Here is a 19,372-nt window from a genome sequence, read left to right on the forward strand (position 1 = left end):
ACCTTCTACCACAATTTCTTTAATTAGGGTACTTTATATTTTATCAAAAATGTGCATATTAATAGATTGTAGTTTAGCCTTTGTCAAAAGACATGCAAGTAAGTATTTAGTATTTACATTGAAAGGATTGCCTCAGAAGAAACATTGAATTCTTAAAAAGTCAAAAATATGCATAAGGAAGACTAGTATTGATATTTTCTGATATTTTAGATATGATTAATATTTTGGACCTCCATTGGTTTCCACACTATCATGCAAATTTCCAACTTGCTTTAACACAACAGTTCTATCAGCTGTATTAGAGGGAATACACATTTTAATTGCTCTTTTTGAAAATATCACCAGGCAGTTCAGAATGTCTCATTTATTGAGAATATTGTGACAATCAAAGACCTTAATATCAGCCAGATGCTAACAATTGGGAATAGGGCAGAATTTAATAATGGAATGTATGGGATTCTCATTTTTACTCAATCTTGAATCATCTGAGAATGTTTTCTATTCAAGCTAGTATTTTTAGATAAACACAGATATAGATATCGCTACTTTGAAAAAAAATCACTTATTTTAAACTCAGAATTTCTTAGTACTAAATGCTAACCAATACACATTTTATACATAATATGTACAGACTTTGTTACCAAGTGCCACACAACTAGGACATACATATTAGTTACCTTGGTTTTCAAAGGTTATGTGTCAACTCTGCATATTGTGTGGCAAGGAGATACTATCAACATTTTTTTTTTTTTTGCATAATGTGCAAGTATTATATGGCCACAGAGTGTAATACAAATTAGTGGCAAAGTGCTGAGTGAAGGGAATCCATGACAGATTCAGATGCACAAGGTTGAATATTACCCGTAAACTACCTGACTCTGCTAAGGTCTTAACAGCACAAAACGCTATGTCATGCCCAGCTTTTAAAAGTCTCTGAAATACTTGGACACAATGAAGCTTGTTAAAGGAATTTTACCATAGCCACAGGTAACAAGAGGAGGATTGGCATGAGCGATAAATGACATTGGGGGAGCAATATGGAAGATCATCTGGGCAAGTCTTTTCTAAAATGTGCCATCTTCCCTGAAAACAATTTTGCTCACTCCATCCTATCAGTTTATTAACATGTGCTTGTGTGTGTGTGTGTGTGTGTGTGTGTGTGTGTGTGTATGTGTGGGCATTTAAAATATCAAATTATCAAAACCACACTGACTTTTGAAAGTTAAAAAATCTAAGTGGGAATTTTGTTAGCGTTGTTATGTTGATTACCAAACAAACATTCAAACATTCATCATTTCACTGAAAACACTATTTCGAAATAATTTAGGTTATTAGGAATGGGAAAGTTATTTGCAACCCAAACTTAGGGGATATAAGGAAGAGGAAGGTAACTTCATGGCATTTGAGTTTCTATTTTATTTCCTATTTTTTAAATACATGAAACCTAGTTTCTATTTTCTTAATTCAAAAATTCCTTTGGCTCAAATTATTACTTTTCTGAACTCTAGTGAGCAAGAATGTTTGTTTTCTTACTAAATAAAAAGTGGCAACTTTTCAGTACAATTTTAAGTTTGCAACAAACCAGCTGCCTTCAGAGGAGCTTAGCTGTGCTTCAAAAGTAAATGGAACTTTAAAGCTTTATTGAAAGTTTTCAATGATTCCATTTCAGTTTCTAAAGTACAAGTTCAACATTAAAGCAGCCCAGTTGCCTACCAATAAGCTCATCAGGGCCTGAGAAGATGGTAGGCAGAAAGAGAAGGGGCAATTGCAAAATGGTATCTCAAGCAACCCAGATACCCCTACTAGCATCTAGGAAACAAAGTGAGGGAGCAAATAAAAGAAAAATCACCCCAAACTGTATAATGCTGGCCTCAATCCTGTGACCATTAGCACACCTCATTTCATATTCTGGCATTTTACTATGTTTAATGTTGCAAGAATTTTGAAGATTGTGTTTAAATACCAGGTGTGTTATTCCTATTTTCTTCATGTAGCTCTTATAGTTATGAGATACACTTACGAGCTCAGTTATTAACTTATTCCACTTATAACTTGTGAAAAAAAAAGCTAAGGGGTTTTTATACAGAAGGTCCATTTTTTCCCCTACTTATTTTGTTACTATTAATGGCCTTTAGAAATATTTGTACATTAGCTTAAGGAAAAGCGTTGCTATAAATGAAGTATTGTGAAATAAGCACAGATGAATCCATTCTAACAACACAACTGCTAGAGACTGGATTTGTTTTTGTTGGAGAGTCTTTTGACCATCCTATCTCTACTTATTAAGCAAAATGTTAACCAAACAGGTTATTTTCATTATGAAATTTCATACCTATTTAAAAATGAGCATGTGTTTGTGATTTAAATTTACAGTGTTTCAAGTAACTTGTCAATTGCTCTTTTTAAAATCAGTAAAATAACAAGTTATTAACATGCACCTAAATGAGAGGGCCATCCTTTGACTCCTTTAGTTACTTCACATAAGCAGACAAACCCTACCATGTCATACGATACAAACAATTTTAATTGTGTAGTTACAGTCAATAACCACTCCTAGTCAGAACATTTCTGCATAAAGAAAATTGTGATACACTTATAAAAACAGCCAGCTGTAACAAAATAGCTGGTGTTTTCATAGCCATAAACTCATAAAAAAGAAATACACCTTTATACAGAAATTTTATACAGATGTAGCTTTAAAATTGATTGTAAACCAAAGGAAGACACATTGCAAACATCAATTATTTTCACATTAATTGCATAATTTTCTAAGGTGATCTATTAGTTTTATTTACCTAAGCTTATTTGCATGATAGTAAAAATTGCATACAACAATAAGAGTGAAGCTTATAGTATGAATTGCTTGGATAACATAGAGCACTTTTTATAGGCAACTGTGTAAAGCACATTTTCTCTATTTAAAACTTTTAAGACACTTTGTTTTACTGCCCATCAAAATACATTTATAAATAGAAAAGAATCAGTATGGTAACAAGAGAAGCAATATTACATTTAACGGAAACTTCCAAAAAATTAATTACAACATGATGCTGCAGGATCTACAAATAAATAATGAGGACTAAATTGTGTTTCACATTTTCTTTTCCTTTTTTTAAAAAATCATGTAACAATGAGAATGAAAAAAAAATTACAGTGAACTTTTATTTCCAAAATAAAAACAAATTTGAATTACGGCAGTGCCATATAATACAAGGCATTTGTTGGCATATGTCATCTTTAAACTGCATTCCACAGTCTATAGTTCTTTTGTAACATACAATAGAGTAACAAACTCTTTTTTTTCTTTTTTTTTTTAAAATAAGGGGCAAGTTTCCAAAGATCAGTGTGGAGTGCTACAGAAATAATTATAGGAGAGGAAATCATAATCACAGAAGGTATAATGCTTGTTTGAGGCTCCGGAATAAGAACTAAAAAAAAAAAAAAAAAAAAAAACACTGGTTTCATGCTTACGGGGTACACACTTTGGTGCATCCCGTGAACACAAATTTTAATACCAAACAATCCTTGATGCTTCACCTGGGGCTGCCAAGCAGTTTGTAAAACAGAGAAAAACATTTAGTGCAGTCTGTATTATCCTTTTCCAACTTTTCTGTTTGTGCAAGTTTTTGAAGATTCATTGGCCAAACAATGAACAACAAAGGTTTTCTGAGAGAAGACAAGGTGGACTTTTCATTTTGTTAGTAAATACCAGTGGCACTGTTGAACGAAACAAATACTTTTATCTCAGTCTTTCAAATCAGTATTAATGTCTGTGTTTCCTTCCACTGACAGCTCTTCTTCTAGTTTCACTGAAAAAAGGGTGTTAGTATTTTTATCTTGGACACTCTCTTCCAAATCCTTCAGCAGCTCCTCTTCTTTATATTCTGCCACATCGACCTCTAAACCGGAATTGTCCTTCAGTTTGCCGTGGTGCTTGAGATAGTACCGCTGGTTCTGAAAGAACTTGATGATGGTGTACTTGGGAAGGTCGAGCTGGGCAGACAGAGTCTGGATGGCCTCTTCGTCAGGGTACAGGCCCACGTCTTGTATGAAACTCTGGAGGATTCCCAAGGCTTCCACTGAAATTTTTGTTCGTGGCCGGGTCTTCTGTCGGTTTTCCTCATCTGACTCTGCTGGAGAGGCCACCGTGGGTTGCCGTGGGGGGAGCCGAGGGCCTGTCTGTGGCTGCTGCTGTGGCTGTGGAGGCGGCGGTGCCTGCTGCTGCTGCTGCTGCTGTTGCTGTTGCTGCTGCTGTTGCTGCAAAGAAACAAGGAGACAATCAGAGCTCTGCTATCGTGGAGTTCCACACAAAGCCGTCTCCAATCAGGAAAAATGTGGTCCCGGATCCTACATATAGCTTCTTTGATAGGGATGAAGATTTAGAATGAAAAGGTAGGCCAGCGAAATGGCCGACAGCATTTACAAAAAAATCAAAATGATATGACTAGGAAGGGATGAATGAAGACAGCTTTGGGGGGCTACTGCACTTACTTATCAGAGATCAGCAGACGAAGTGAAAACTCAGTGCTCTGAAAATGTGAGCCATAAAATTCACTAGAAGGATACGCATCAAAGGCGAAGACAGCACATCAAATTATGATGTAAATAATTAACAAAGATTTAAAATGAAGATGGAGAGGAAAGGATTTCAAAGACATTTCAGAAAGGTGAGCTACAGAGCAGTGGGGAAAGAAATTTGTGTTCTGCTCCGTTTCATCAGATGGCCAGGAAGAATAGAAGATGAGCTTATGCTCTTATTCAGTGTTATCTGTCATGAGACTAAAGGATTTCTGATATTCTCACACTTGTGAATTTTCCATCAGACAGTTCCAATTTAATACACACACAATTTCTTACCAAATTGCACTAGGCTGACACTGCAAGTTTTTTTCTTACCTCAAAAGGTTCAATCCACCATACGACAGCTAGCGAATTGTTTTGTCTATAGCAAACTCAGATGTGGTTAGGATTTAAATTTAGTGTATACAGACACTTTTTCATAATTAAGTATATGTGCTACAATTTCCATACACAATTATACATAAATATGTGACACATGCACATACTGTACACTCGATATCCATAATTCTTATCAGCAAAGTAAATCAACCTAAGTGGTAAAATATTAGAATGCTGATACCGTGTCTATGCGTTTCCTTTTATACCCCTAAGAAGCAATTTTATGAAAAACAATTTATATTTTCGAATAAGTACTTTTTAAATTAATTAACATACATCGTTCTCTTTTTTGTTTTTGCTAAACAGTAAGTTTTTCAGGCTTTCACGATTATTTTAGTGCTTGATATCCTAAAGGGAAGCTCTTTGTCAACTTGTTTTATCTCTAATACACACTTGAGAATTTTTTTATCCTGGTAGATAAATAACTTTATTACTGTTTTTAGTTATACGTATATATCTATACACACACACACACACATATATATAATTTTTCACAGAAATACAAAAAAATTGCAGAATGTAGGTGATTCAACAGAGGTAGAATTTTAGGACTCTCGAAGGCAATGGCATTTTACTTGAAAAGAGAGCTAAAATCATCCCCTTTAACAAAAATAAGCTATACAACTCAAGTTCAATGACAACACGCTTTCTAAGCAACTGGGGCCCTAAGAGCACTAATGACTACCTGATCCCAGAACTTTTCCATCTAAATTCACAGAAGAGTGTCTTCAGGAGATGAATGGTGACAAGTCCCATGACATGACAAACAAAGCATAAGGCTGCATCTGCTGGCACAGTGAGCTCTGCCCACGACCATGGTTAGTAGGGCCTTTACAGGTTTGAAAATCCTGACCTGGGGAGCAGGTCTTTAGGTCACCCCCTCTCTGTGTCCCTTGCTGGCATAGGTAACTGTGCCCGCTCACCTGAGGAGCAGCACCGAGCCATGGTGCAGGGGTCGGCAGGCCTGGTAAGAAAACGCCTCTAGACTCTCCTTTCCCAAGGGTGGTGGGAGAGGGGCTCTAAAGGAAAGACAAACAGACATGACTCACCCCTAACCTACATTCTGTACAGTGTGGGGAGACAGCTATTACATACAAGGTGAAGGAAGGGCCAAGGACTGTAAAGCAAGATTCCAATTAAGCTTCCCTCCCCTCCTCTTTCTGGACAGAATCCAATGTATAAAATTGTGATTCTACAAACTTCCTTTACAGCAACAGCGGTTGCTCTTTTCCTCAGGGGCACTGTGGTATTAATTTAAAAATGGGTGGTGTTTTAAATTGTGATTTTTAAAAAACACACAAAAATGTTAAGCTCTTAACACAAAACCCAATACCAACAAAGACACATTTGCCAAACGAGTGTAAAAAAGGGGTTCCTGTTGCTTTGGTGGCTGGGAGATGAGGAAAGAGGAACACAATACATACGCTGGAAAAAGTATGTTAATATTCATTTTATCCCCCTGAGCAAGATGGCAGTGTATTGTTATCTCTTGCTAAAAAGCCTATGGTTAGACTGGCAGGAGGAAGAGAAACGCTAATTTCCCTGCTAAGTTTAAAGCTTTATTTACTTATTGCTATATTGAATTGGCCAAAGTAAACGAACCTGAATCTGCTCTGCTGGAACATGGATAATGTGGGGCGGCCTGTCGCCATGGTGATGCACCGCGTTGCTCTCCTGTTCATAAATGGCATCACGTTCTGGCTGAGGAAGACTGAGGAACCTTCGGATCATGGAGAGGTTCTCCCACAGGGTTCTGTTTTCTGGAGAAGGATCTTCTTTCCAGCGTAACAGCTCGCACAACCATCCCTTAGAGACAAGGGCATAATAGGTCAGTTTGTGCCTATGAGAGGGGCTGGCATTTTCCATCAGGAGCTAAAAAGGAAAAACCCTATGAATTAACTTTTTCATAAGCTCAGAACACACCATTCTGCTTTAAAAATGGTTTTTAACTTGTTAAGAGAGGTTATCTGTGGCTGTCAAGGAGGCAGACTCTGTTTCTAATCAAAGTTCAGATTTGCATCTCAAAGGAGGGACATATTTTTTCAGACTCCGAGGGTAAGAGAGCATTTATCACAGATTTTTTAATATATGAAATAGGAGAAAAACAAAGTTGATGTGCTTCAGTCTTGCACAACTTTGCTACCTGACGAGTGGCTGGCCATCTGAGGATACGGAAGTGCCTAAGAGGCAGGACAGATTTTAGAAATAATTTTTTTCTAAAAGGATTTCCTAAGCTTGTACTTTTTGGATTTGAAAGAAAACTGTGTGTGAATATATATGTGTGTACATGTATGAAACAGAAAGGACAGGTGCAATTACACCAGCAAGAATGTTTTCCAGTATAAGGCATAATGATTAGAATGGGCATTACAGGAATTTGCTACGAAAGAACTCTCCAAAGAGAGACACTGGAGTCCTGTTTTTCTGCCTGCTGCAGTGGGAGCATATGATTTGTCAGGCAAGAATTTAATAGGTTTCTTGGGCTAAGAGAGAAGGAAATGTCCAATGACTGCCAAAATCTGCACCTCTCTGATGCTTCCAAGGCCCAGTTTTTTACTGGGATTATCAAGAACTGAATGATCATGAAGAATACATTTTCCAGTCATCTCCGAGTCTTCACCTTGGCTGCCATGATGGACACTAAACAATGGAGTGAAGGGGAAGAGTGAGGGTGTCTGATCCAGACCCCCACCAGCCAAGGCAGCTACCCCTCAGCTGTTCTGCTGCCTGCTAATACCTCTCACCTGCACTCTGCTCTCACAAAATGTCTTGAAACCAACTCTACACTTCTTCATTGACCTCCTCACCCCGGGTGGCCAGTGACTGGCTGACCCAGTGGCACAAAGTCTCTGCCCCTGTTTCTGAAAATGGACAACTTACTCTACCCTTCAATTTACTCTCTAGAGACAGTCATCCCCATTCTTCTTGCTCCCTCCATCAATCTGGGGCTAGATTTTGCCTGAGACCATATCCTTACGGGACCTCTTTCGCTTCCCTATCCTCCTCCTTTCTTCCCAGGGCCCTTACCAAATCATGATCACCTGACTCCCCATCCTAGGCTCTGCATTTAGGGAACTTGATCTAAGACAAAGACATTTCTCGGAAATTTTAAATAAATTAGTCGGATGAAAATGGAAGTATAGTTTTTTTTTTAATTATGTAATTTTTAGATCTAGCCAAGGAGGGTTTTGTTTCTTATGTTACCAGGAGTCAGGCCAGAGGATGGCATGACTTTCCTTCCCTTCTCAAACTGAAACGATTAGAGAGAAAATTCTTCAACTGCAATATGTATAGTGGAAAGAAGCATGGCCTGTTCTCCCAAAAATGGCCTCCTTGAAATATTTTAAAAGAAAAGGTAGAAAACTGACATATTGGCTTCCTAAGGCCTATCTGCTAACCAGCTCCTCGTGACGACTGCTGTATCTCATGACATCTACTAGTATTCCTACTCAACAGGTCTTTTAATTAAGCAAATATATGCATGGCATGGTCTTGTAACCATGCACTCATTTGATGCCACTGAATGCATAATTCAAGGTTAAGACAGCAGGCAGTAAACTGAAGATTTACCTGAAAGACTGTTAGCTAAATAAAACATAAAAATCATTGTGATGGCAATGTCACTGAATTTGCTTCTCTTCTAACCATGGCAATTCTATGTTTATTTCCAGAATACTATAATATGACATATTTCAGCTCTATTTATGTGAATATATTAACTATAAAACTGTTATGTGAACATCTGAAGTATCTGAGACCCACTTGCATATGGTGCCCTGCAGATGTTTACTTAGCTTTTACTGGTAAATATTTGCCATCTGAATTAAGCCATGAAAATATACATTTTCCTACAACTAAGCTATTCTTTATACTTTACCTTTAAATTTTGTTGCTATGTATGTTTTAGATAGATTATCTTCTGGTAGGCTTGAATATTAACTGTGGGTGAGATTACTTTCCCTCTCCCCCTTGTCTGCCTCCTTTAGCTATCATAATTGACAGAACCCCTCTACCCGAACACAGCAAATCACACAGTTTTATATACCTTTCAAAAGAAGTTAGAGGTTCATAAAGAACACAGAAGATTTTTTTTAAACTCAGCTAGCATTCTACTATTGCAATAAATGCTAAACATTGAGCATCCAAGAATTTTTTTTTAGAAATAAATGCTTGTAACTAAAAATTGCTAAAAGTTAAATTAAGAATGATTCATGTAAGAAAAGCTTCTTGGAGAGAGCTGAAAAACTCCAGTGATTTTTCACATCCTTTAGGAACTTTTTAAAGTAATGCAGAGATCAGTTAGCACTTGGATATATGTGAAAAAAACATGTGGATCACAGATGTTCTTTGGAAAAGAAAATCATTAGTTCTTTTAAAATGGCTAATAATGATAGCTAATTCCTAAACAATCACACTCATGCTGGTTTAACAAATATTTCAGAAAAAGAGCCCCGACTCATTCAACAAATATTTTGCTCATATTGTCACTTCTGTGTCTCTAGACTTACGAGACAGATCCTTATTTTTATTAATTGCCCATGACTAACATAACATTTCCAGTAGTTTGCTATTAACCTCTGCCCTTAAATAATACTTCTAATTCCTTATCTAAAAATAATTTGATGAATTATAAGTTGAAGCATGTCTCCGCTAGCCTTTCAAGAAATGCGATGATTTTAAGAGACTGAAATCAGATGCTTCTTAGAAAAATATTTAACGGTGCAGCTGGGAACTGTTTGCTCTAAAGGGTATTCCAAAAAAATTTAAAAGGGGGAGGGGTTGCTTCTCTTGATGCGCATTGCTCTTAAAAAAATAATGGAAAACAGACATTTTGACACATTAGCTCTCTGTCAGTGTAGAAATAAATTGGCTCATTCCCAATTTACACTGGCAAAAATAAGATAATTTATTCTAATGCTATTTAAATACCTTGGAATATTTTGACTACCTCAAATTCTATTGATTGTTACTCTATTAATAATGACAGTAATCTGATTTATGTTTTGCAGAAAATGACTAAAGAAGCCAAATGCTTTCTAATGCTTCAGTACCTTTTTCTAGGTCAGTTTTCCACAAGTGATATTGTTAGAACAAATAAACTTGGGAAGAAAATGAATATGTCACAATATTTTTAATATCTAACAAAAATAATGATTCCCCAAAGTACTGTACTAGTTTTTAAGTGATAACTGCATAGACTTATGTGGGGGAGCAGAGATGAGGAATGAAATGCAGTGCTTTGTTGCAAAAAGAAAAAAAAACACCAACAAAACAAAACAAAACAAAACATAATTACGTTTTTAAGAGAGGTCTCTGGGACTTGATATACAAAAGACCATAGGAAGGAACAGGGAACTGTTCTCTAAATTAAATGAGCTCACAACTGTTTTGAACAGTAGAAAAGACAGGGGGCTAACAGCCTTAAAATAATGAGACCGATCCATTCTCAGAAAACTAAAATGGTACAAGGAACAACCTACACTTTAAATGTAGTAAATTTGCCAAGCAACATTACACTGCATATAAAGAGGGCAAAATATAAACAGTAGCCACATGCAAATAAACTAGTAAAACTTTCAGGATGTTACTACTTTTCAAACTGACAAAGTTTAATTTGACACCTTCTGTTCTAAACCCTTTGTTTCTATTCAAAATCACGCCTTGAGCTGTTGCAATCAATCACAGTGCTCCCCCTATTACTTAAAAAAAAAACTGGCATGGACGCTGAATAAGCTGAAAATGCCATGCAGATGAATTCTGAGATAATATGTTCAAACCTGTTATATACAACACAAATCCTGTAAAGTTATGTATTGTAAACCTACATTTATTGAGAACTAAAAGTCTTAAATCCATCTGCCACAAAGGAAATACTGTTATGTACTTTATAGTAACCAAGAACCATGTGCAAATGTCTTGCTACCGTAAGCAAGAAAATGGTGCAAAAGATGCTAAACCTAAGACTGTATGAAATAAATAACATTCTTTTGACTGGTTTTGGTTAGGGATCTATTAAAGAAATGTAAGATTGAAAAAAAAAAAAGGAGAAGAGAAAATGCAGAATAACTGCCAAATCAGTACTGCAAAAAAGCAAAACAAACTCAATGATAACACAATGGCAATTTATTATGGTCCATGAAACACATGACTGTATGCTCATTTTAAAGGAAAAATTAGCAGTTCTAAACTCAATATTCTAATGATGTGCTTTACTGACAAAATCTTGTTGTACCACATTTAAATAAAAATCCTGGCACCTTCATCTCTCAGCTGCTAATTTCCAACCAAACTCACTCTCTGATTTCCACTCCACTCTTTTTAGAACATTTAATTCAAGTCAATTCGCTTCTAACATTTTAACAGATAAGGAAGGGGTGCACAATGATTTTAATTGAGTCAAGAAAGTAACCTCCTTTCATAAATGAATTTATTGTACTTTACAAAGCCTCACATGCATAGAAAGAGAACCCCTAACAAGGCCTGTTCTGTGACAAAGCTGGGAGTATGTAACATAACTACTTTTCCAGGAGGAAACAGACTTTGGTATTCTCTGAGAAAAAAAGTCATTTAATGCAATATACATATATGTATATATTATCATTATGTACATATACATTTTAAAACTAAGAGCTATAAAAAGAGAAAGAAAATGACAATTCTTACTGCAACTAAGAAGGAAAAATACATCTGAAAAAATAGAATGGTAATTTGAGTTCTAAAAAGCAAAACATTTTACAGTCTGTACTTATTCCCTCTCACCCTCATCTTTTATGTGTTATTTGCAGGAATAGTTTGTTCCAATCTCTGGGGCATATAGTATAATAATATATGATATTAAAAGAAATCAATCTAAATAGGAAAGTATTTGATACAAACATTTTAGTGGAAAGCATGAATTACATTTCAGCAAGTAGTAGGAACAAGGATTAAGTACATAATCCATTAAATAGTACTTCTAACAAAAAATTCAGTATTGTAGACTAAACTACACCAGGCATTTGAATGAGTACATTTTCAACAACAACTAACTATAAAGCTAGCAATTTATCATTCAGCAAATAATTTTCTACTTTTAAAAGAATCTGTAAGTGTTACTTATGCTAATGAAGACAGTTTTTAATCTGCCCACAAACATGCTAATAGAGGGCAATTTTTTTTTTTTTTTTTTTAAATAAAGCTGTCGGCACTCAAGGGTAATTTCATATCGGTGTGTTCTAAAAGCTGGGGGAAAATGAGTTCTAATTGTCAGAGCTACCAAATCCTTCACCTTTAGCATAAAGGTTTAAAGATATCACAAAGATGCCAAGTGACTAATAATGTTTTAAACCACCCCTTTTTCTGTCTGAAAAAACAACTAAAACAATATTACAACAGTATAGTTACAGAAGGGTTCTATTTTCATATGTTTTATGCACACTGTGCCTCAAAGGTACTATTTAAATATATATACTTTTGAGGGGGTGGCTAATGCAGAAACACCCAAGACCTAAGGAAGATACAACCCCATTTCTAGGTGTGAGGTCTAAATGCTTCACACACCCACTTGTGACCTTTTTTCATGAAGAATCATAACACTGTGCAGTGAGAAACAAAACAGTGGCAAAGCAATACTGAAAGCATTTTAAATTATTTACTAGGTTAAAAGGGTGAACTGATACTTTAAATACATCAAATTTCATCATCTAGACCATTTTTTGGTGGCAAAGTGGTATTGATCTTTCCAAATGCTTAAAATTAACTATTTTCCAGAAGGTCATTATTTGATTAAAGGCATTAAAGTTGAGGGCAAGAAGCGATGCACTTTTTCTTCTTTCCCATTCAAATCATCATATAATTTAATATAAACCATCCCATCATGTCCTGTAATAAAAACACTTGTCTTAAGATATTGTTCTTTACCTAACATATTAACCTTTAAATGTTATGAAGTTCTTCAGAAGAAAAACCTTCGCTAAAGCAGATTATTCTATAACATTATGAGAGGCCCCCACCATTAACATTAATAAAGATACATGTTCTCCTCTATGGAATTAGTAGGAAATGCATTAATCTTTCTCTCCAGCTTAATAACATCTACTTTGTGTAAAGTGAAAAGAACCTCAGCTGGCACTGTAAGTAACTTTTCCTGCTAAGTTAACATTGGTCTTATTAAAGAAAACATGGAAAATAAATTTGAACAGAGACGTGCCAGTAAATGCATTTTCCATTCTAAAAGTAGCACATTACATCCACTTGATTCAAAGACGGGTTTTAAAAAGGAAATATATTTTAAAAGGCATATGTGTGTGCATGTATGTATCCCCCAATATGTTTATTTTTCAAAGTGTGGTTTCTGATACTTATATTTGCTGAAAGAAAAAAATAATAATAATCTTCTTTTTAAATGTTACTATTCTTAACTTCTAAACTGTTACTGTTTTTGAATTCTCTCTAGAGGCTCCAGTTTATTTAAGAGACTCAATATCTTAGCCAAAAATCTGTGCGTTCCAATACTGGGGTAATAATAGGACATAAAATGGCTATCAGAAAATTTTTGGCTTGAGTAAATTTTTGCCACGTAGACATTAAGAAGTTAAACACCTCTGCCAGAGTTTCTAAAGGTTACACAGAAAGAAAATTATTAGCATAAACCTGGAGAAAAATTTCTATTAAAATTTTGTGAACTTGGAAGGAATACTCACAGTCACTGGTAAATGATCTTCATTTTTCAATTTTATTTACAATTTAATCAGATAAAAAGGTGCAAATCATTTGTTTTTAATGGTATTTATGTTTACCTCTTCTCTACTTTTTCAAAGCCACTAACTTTAGGGCACATGTGGATTTGGTGGTTTTTCTTAGGCTACAAATCATTTGATCCATAACAAGATTATCAAATGACAACCTGGCCAGAGCAGATACAAATGGTTCTGACTTAAACAGGTTGTTGAGCAAGGAGATCTCACATTTTAAAGAATATTTTCAGAGGGAGAATTTGAGAAGGGGGGAGAAAAAAAAACAGGAATGAACATAAAAGTATAAAATTCTAGACAACCCACTAAACCAGTTAGCAAAAAGAGGAGCTCTTAATTGAAATAGAGAATTTCCCCAAAAAAAGGTCTGAATTTATTTTTAAAACATTAGATTTGGAAAATACCTAATTTGAAAGTTTAATTTTCATATATACGTCAAACCTGCTTTTAGGGTAGTTTAGTCAAAGCTGAAACAAAACAAATAAAATTCTGGCTTATATATCTGATACTTGAATAAGGACTCTGAAAAAAAATGTTCCCGTTTTTTTCTCGTCAGCCTAAGATATATTTTTGACATTACATAAATTTCAGTGATATGATCTGGCTCCTACTTAACATTTATGCACTTTCTCTTCAAATGTTAACTTTTAATTTTCTCCTCATTCTTCATAGCTGGTATCATTAAAAAAAAAACAGAAAACTCAGTACTCCGAAGGTTCATGGTGTAACATTTTCGTCAGTTTTAGTGTCTCTTTCCATCATTAAGAACCATCCACTCCTTTCCATTCTACCACTATTGACTTGTCAGAACTGGAGCACCTCTTCCTTGAATTACTATGTTAGACAACAACATTCTTTTTTAATTACTTCCAGTGGGCAATTATTTTGATTTCTGAACAAAAAAGCTTTTAAGTAATCATTCCTTTTCCTCTCTTAAGTTAGGGGAAAAGTAAGTCAATGATGACCAGAGTTTTCAAGAAGAATAGAGAACCAGTGTCATCACACAGAGTTGATGTGATTCCTACAAAAAAGCACATTAATCTGATGTTTAATTTCGCCCATGAAACTTACTGATAGGTAAAGAAACGGGTTTCATTAAGCTTTCTTGAATCCTCTTAACCATGTTTGTGATATCCTTGTAAATCAGATCCCAGAGTGAGAATCATTACATTAGTCTTCCACTTTCAAACTGCCCATAGTTACCCTACTGTGCACCATGACCTTCAGTGGCTTCCCAAGGTAGGAGAAAAGTTCACCCTCTCAGGGGCTGTTTTCGAGGTTCCTCCCAATGACACTGATGTCCAAATCTGTTGGGCTATTTATCAGCTATTGCTGAGCACTGCCCTACATTCTCTTCTCCATTCCTTATACAATTCTCTCTAATGGGAAAGCCCTTTCTCCTATTTTTTTTTGGTGCCCATTCAAATACTACTTGTCTTTCAAGACACGCTCAAGCACTTCTGTATGCCAATAAAATGATTATATCTCATATAGGCATTTATCTATGTGAACTTGAATAATGTTTCTGAGTCTCAAGATTCTTCCTCTACAAACTGTAGATAATAATGGTATTAATCTCACAGGATAGTAGCCAGTACAAGTGAAACAGAATACATTCAGCCCAATGCCTGCTCCATGGTAACTACCAAAAGGTCTTATAAACTTTACTGAAAGCACTTGCCTTAAATGTCTCCAAGCACATTTGGGAAAACCTGGAATTCAAAAATAACTATTAGTGCAAGATAGCATGTGATAAAGGTCATTGATGGGCAGACATCAAGTGGATCCACATGGAGAAGAAGAGTTGAGGTAGGGTTGTCAAGGAATTCTTCATTGATGAAGAGAAATACTGGCTTGGATTTGAAAAGGGGACAATATTTAAAACAGGAAAAATAATAAATAACAGAACAAGATGAATTAGCAGGAGGCTGGGAAAACAGACCAGTTGCTTTTGAACTGACTGTCTATGACCCTTTTTTAATAGCTCTTTACCATACTTTCTTGAGAATACTACTTAGTTACTGTAACCTCATTTCCTCTACTGGACTTTTAAGATCTATTTGTTAAGAAGTCTGGGTTTTAATTTGAATATCTATTCTACCATTTATCATAGCCTTGTAACCTTAGGCAGATTACTCAGGTTCGCTAAACCTCAATTTTCTGCTCTATAAAATGGGGTCTAATTTTACCACTTAATTCACAGGGTTGTGAGAATTAAGTAAAATAATTCATGAAAAGGGCCTGGCACACAGTAACAGTATGATGAATGTAAGCTATTATTATTTTATTGTTGTTATCACACAAGGGATTTGAATATCAAGGGGGCTAATGAAAATAATTCAGTTATAATATTCCAATCTGAACCAAGCATCTTCCCCTAAGCCAGGTTCTCCTCCTAGGAAGTTTTACTCAGTTAATAGTATTACCACATACCCAATCACCTAGGCTGAAAGGCTGTTATTTGAAGCATAAATTGGTATAGTCTTTCTGAAGGACACTGTAAATTGCAGAATGTGGAAATATCTAGCAATCATCTGTAAAACACAAATGCCTTTTTGATCCAATAATTTCACTTTTAAGGATTTAAGGAAATAAGGATATGTACAAATATTTAACTATAATGTTTACATTCATATTATTTGTACTAGCAAAAGTTGAATATAGCCTAAATACATCTCAGTGGGGAATTAAATGGTATGTTCAGCACATGAATAAATGTAAGACATACAGGCATACACACATATACATATAGAAACGTGCATGTGTGTGTGTATGTATAAAGGGCGTCAATCAGGATCCTTAAGGTGGTCATCTCTAGGTGATTAAATTTATGGATAATTTTATGTTTTTCCTTATGCCTATATCTTCTACTTTTTCTATAGTAGCTAGGTATTAGTTTTGTAATAAAAACATATAGCAAGTGGCTTTAACTAAAAATCTAACTTTTCTTGTCTGTCTCTTCCATAACTGATGAATTCCTGTCAATACTCCCTCAAACATCTCTTGAATTTGTTCCTTCTTTTCCATTCCTCCTGCTGTGGTTCAGTCCCACAGCATTTCTTCAATAATCTAATTCTGATGGCCTTCTTTATTCCAGCCCACCCCCAACCCTGCTATTTGAGTTACATTTATCACAAACAAATGTGAACACAAATAGCCCTTTGAGTGGCAAACTCCTCACTTTCCTTCACCCAAAGAGCTTGGAAACACCCTGAGGCTCACACTTTAATGAGTGAAATGTAAAAATGCGGCAAAAGATTCACCACAACAAATTCAAGTGGCAGCAAATGGGGGTACACAGAAAGATACAAAAATGGCCCAATCTGGGCTATTTAGTGGTAAAATACTGTATACACCTCTGCAATTTCTGAGGGCTCATGTATAGTAGCAAAGTCCAACAATTTGTATTCATAATGATGTTTCTGTATTCAAAAAAAAAATAAGGTTCAAATTGAGCTCAGCATAATAGGTTTAAGACCGGACAGCACCATAAAAAACTCTGTCAAAGGCAAATAAAATTATTATTTTCTTTAAAAAGAAGAATTTATGCTAGGAAACTTTACTTTTCCTAAATTGCTTAACCCAAATGAGCATGTGCTCTCATATTGCAATGTTATGAAGCAAATTTATTATGTTGCTTCCTAAAGTCACTATTAAAAGTTTACAATATTTATTTTCCTATTCAAAATAATGGTCATTAAGAAAAAATATTGCTGAATATTCATATATGCCATGTGCAAAAAAAAAAAACCCCAAAACCCCAAACCCAAAACCCCACATAAATATAAGAAATCATAAAAAGAATAATTTTAAGGTGATAATTTACCTGACAGGGTAGTTTGTCTGCTTACAAAAATAATTTACTACCAGGTTGATTTGGATAAATATTTCTGCCACTGCATTTTACATTGATTTATGTGAAACTTTTCAACACTGCATGTATATCCTAAAATGAGCTACACTCCCTATTTTGCATATTTAGGGACTGGGAATTAAAAATTTAAATATTCCCTCTATGATGTTTTAGGAGAGATAACAAAAAATTTTTAAAAGCAGGGCGAGGCAATTTGGGACTGTAAAAGTTAGGGAATCACATCCTAAGAGGAACAAGCAAGCAGGGTCACTATGAGCTCCCAACTTGCCAATGATTTTGCTGATAAAGTGTCCAAAACCACATCATTTTATCCATTACACAAACTTGCTAATCAGAAGTTGGCTTAATTTGAAAGACCCAAATCTTGTGATTTACAAGTAGGCATTAAAAAAGGCAAGCATAAATATTTCTAGAAGCATCATGTGGGTCTCAGTGACAATGGCCGGGTTATAATTTTACCAATAAAAGGAGACAAGGGAGACTGGGGCTTTGCACAGACTGTCTCAATCACTCCTCTGATCACATTTTACATCTGGGGAAAGCAAGCTCAGAGAAGGCTCCCGGGGAGAATGGCAGCAGTGAAGCATGACCCTACTCCATCCTTGTGAGCCCACTCCAGCGCCTCTTCCCACTGTCCCACACTGACTCCCTTTGGAATAGGCTGGCATTTGTGAGAGTAATATTGGGAGCTGATTAAAATTTACTTCTGAATCATTCTGTCCTCCTACAAAGAATTCCTGAGTACCATCTATGTGCTAGTCATTGTGTAGGCTAACAGGAGATGTGGGGACAAAACTTCTTGTCCAGGGAGGTAAGAACCACTTAAACTTCAGGTTTAAGTTGATACTAAAGGTATAGTTAGTTCAACTGGAAAAAAAAATGTCTAATCTAAAAAAAAAGGCGTTCTCTCACAAAGTCCTACAGCACTGCATGTGGGCATGCGAATATCAGAGAAAAGGTTGTCTGGAAGGTTTCTGTTTTGGTGTTGTTTTAAATGTCACTGCATCATTGTTACCTCTGTTTACATGCTTTGGAGTGAAGGACGCTTGAAGAGCAAGCATACCAAAATGCAATAAACAAAAAGTAAATGTTTCTCAGGTTAATTTGAGAATCCCTCAGCTCATGTGATAAAATACATATATATTTTTTTCCTCTACAAAATTTATCTAATCATTGATCTCATCTCTTGTGCCATGGACCCTTCTGGGAGTCTGGTAAAGCCCATGGATGCCTTTTCAGAACAGCGTTTTTATGTGCCTGAAATAAAATACATAAGATTACAAAGAAAATCAATTATACTGAAATACAGGTATCAAAAATTTGTGATACAGTAATATATATATACGTCTTTATTAACACACTAAATAACAAGGTTTAGCAACAGATCTAATAACTACTGTAATTTTATAGTGATGGGCATAAATGATATTTTAAGATATCTAGAATAACATAATAGGACAGGAAAATATTTTGTGATTTTTTTTAATGGTGACAAATTCATAGGTATTGCTACTGTGATTTGTTGCCTATATTGATAATTGAATAAAATGTCAACTTTCAGTAAGAAGAGGTTGGAGAAAATAAAGTCATTTTTTTCATCCAAGTTCATGGTTCCCTGGGGGAGAAGGTGGGCCAAGGTTAAGAACCCCTAAATGGGTGACCCTTCCTCTTACCCCACATAAACGTGTGTGTGTATACATACATAGCTATCAAATATATATGTATGTATGTATATATATATACACACACACACACGTACATATAGACACACTTCAAATACTGTTCCAGAACTATCTCCTATAAGTTC

At 35.4% G+C, this 19,372-nt stretch overlaps 1 protein-coding gene across 10 annotated transcripts in view; it reads right to left on the minus strand.

The window, feature by feature from the left end:
- Positions 1-2,506: 2,506 nt before the first annotated feature.
- The window catches only part of SATB1 (SATB homeobox 1), a 97,484-nt gene continuing 80,618 nt past the window's right edge, over positions 2,507-19,372 (minus strand). For 6 of the 10 annotated variants that reach the window (XM_054680426.2, XM_054680423.1, XM_054680424.2 and 3 more), the window contains exons 10-12: positions 6,562-6,765; positions 5,883-5,978; positions 2,507-4,257 (exon numbers count right to left, since the gene is read on the minus strand). In XM_054680426.2, the coding sequence (XP_054536401.1) occupies positions 3,745-4,257; positions 5,883-5,978; positions 6,562-6,765 (813 nt within the window). In that variant the 3' untranslated portion in view covers positions 2,507-3,744. The remainder of the gene's footprint in view (positions 4,258-5,882; positions 5,979-6,561; positions 6,766-19,372) is intronic. The other 4 variants (XM_016940076.4, XM_016940074.4, XM_001162452.8 and 1 more) reach the window with 1 other exon arrangement.

Source organism: Pan troglodytes, chromosome 2, assembly GCF_028858775.2.
Source record: "Pan troglodytes isolate AG18354 chromosome 2, NHGRI_mPanTro3-v2.0_pri, whole genome shotgun sequence".
NCBI lineage: Eukaryota > Metazoa > Chordata > Mammalia > Primates > Hominidae > Pan > Pan troglodytes.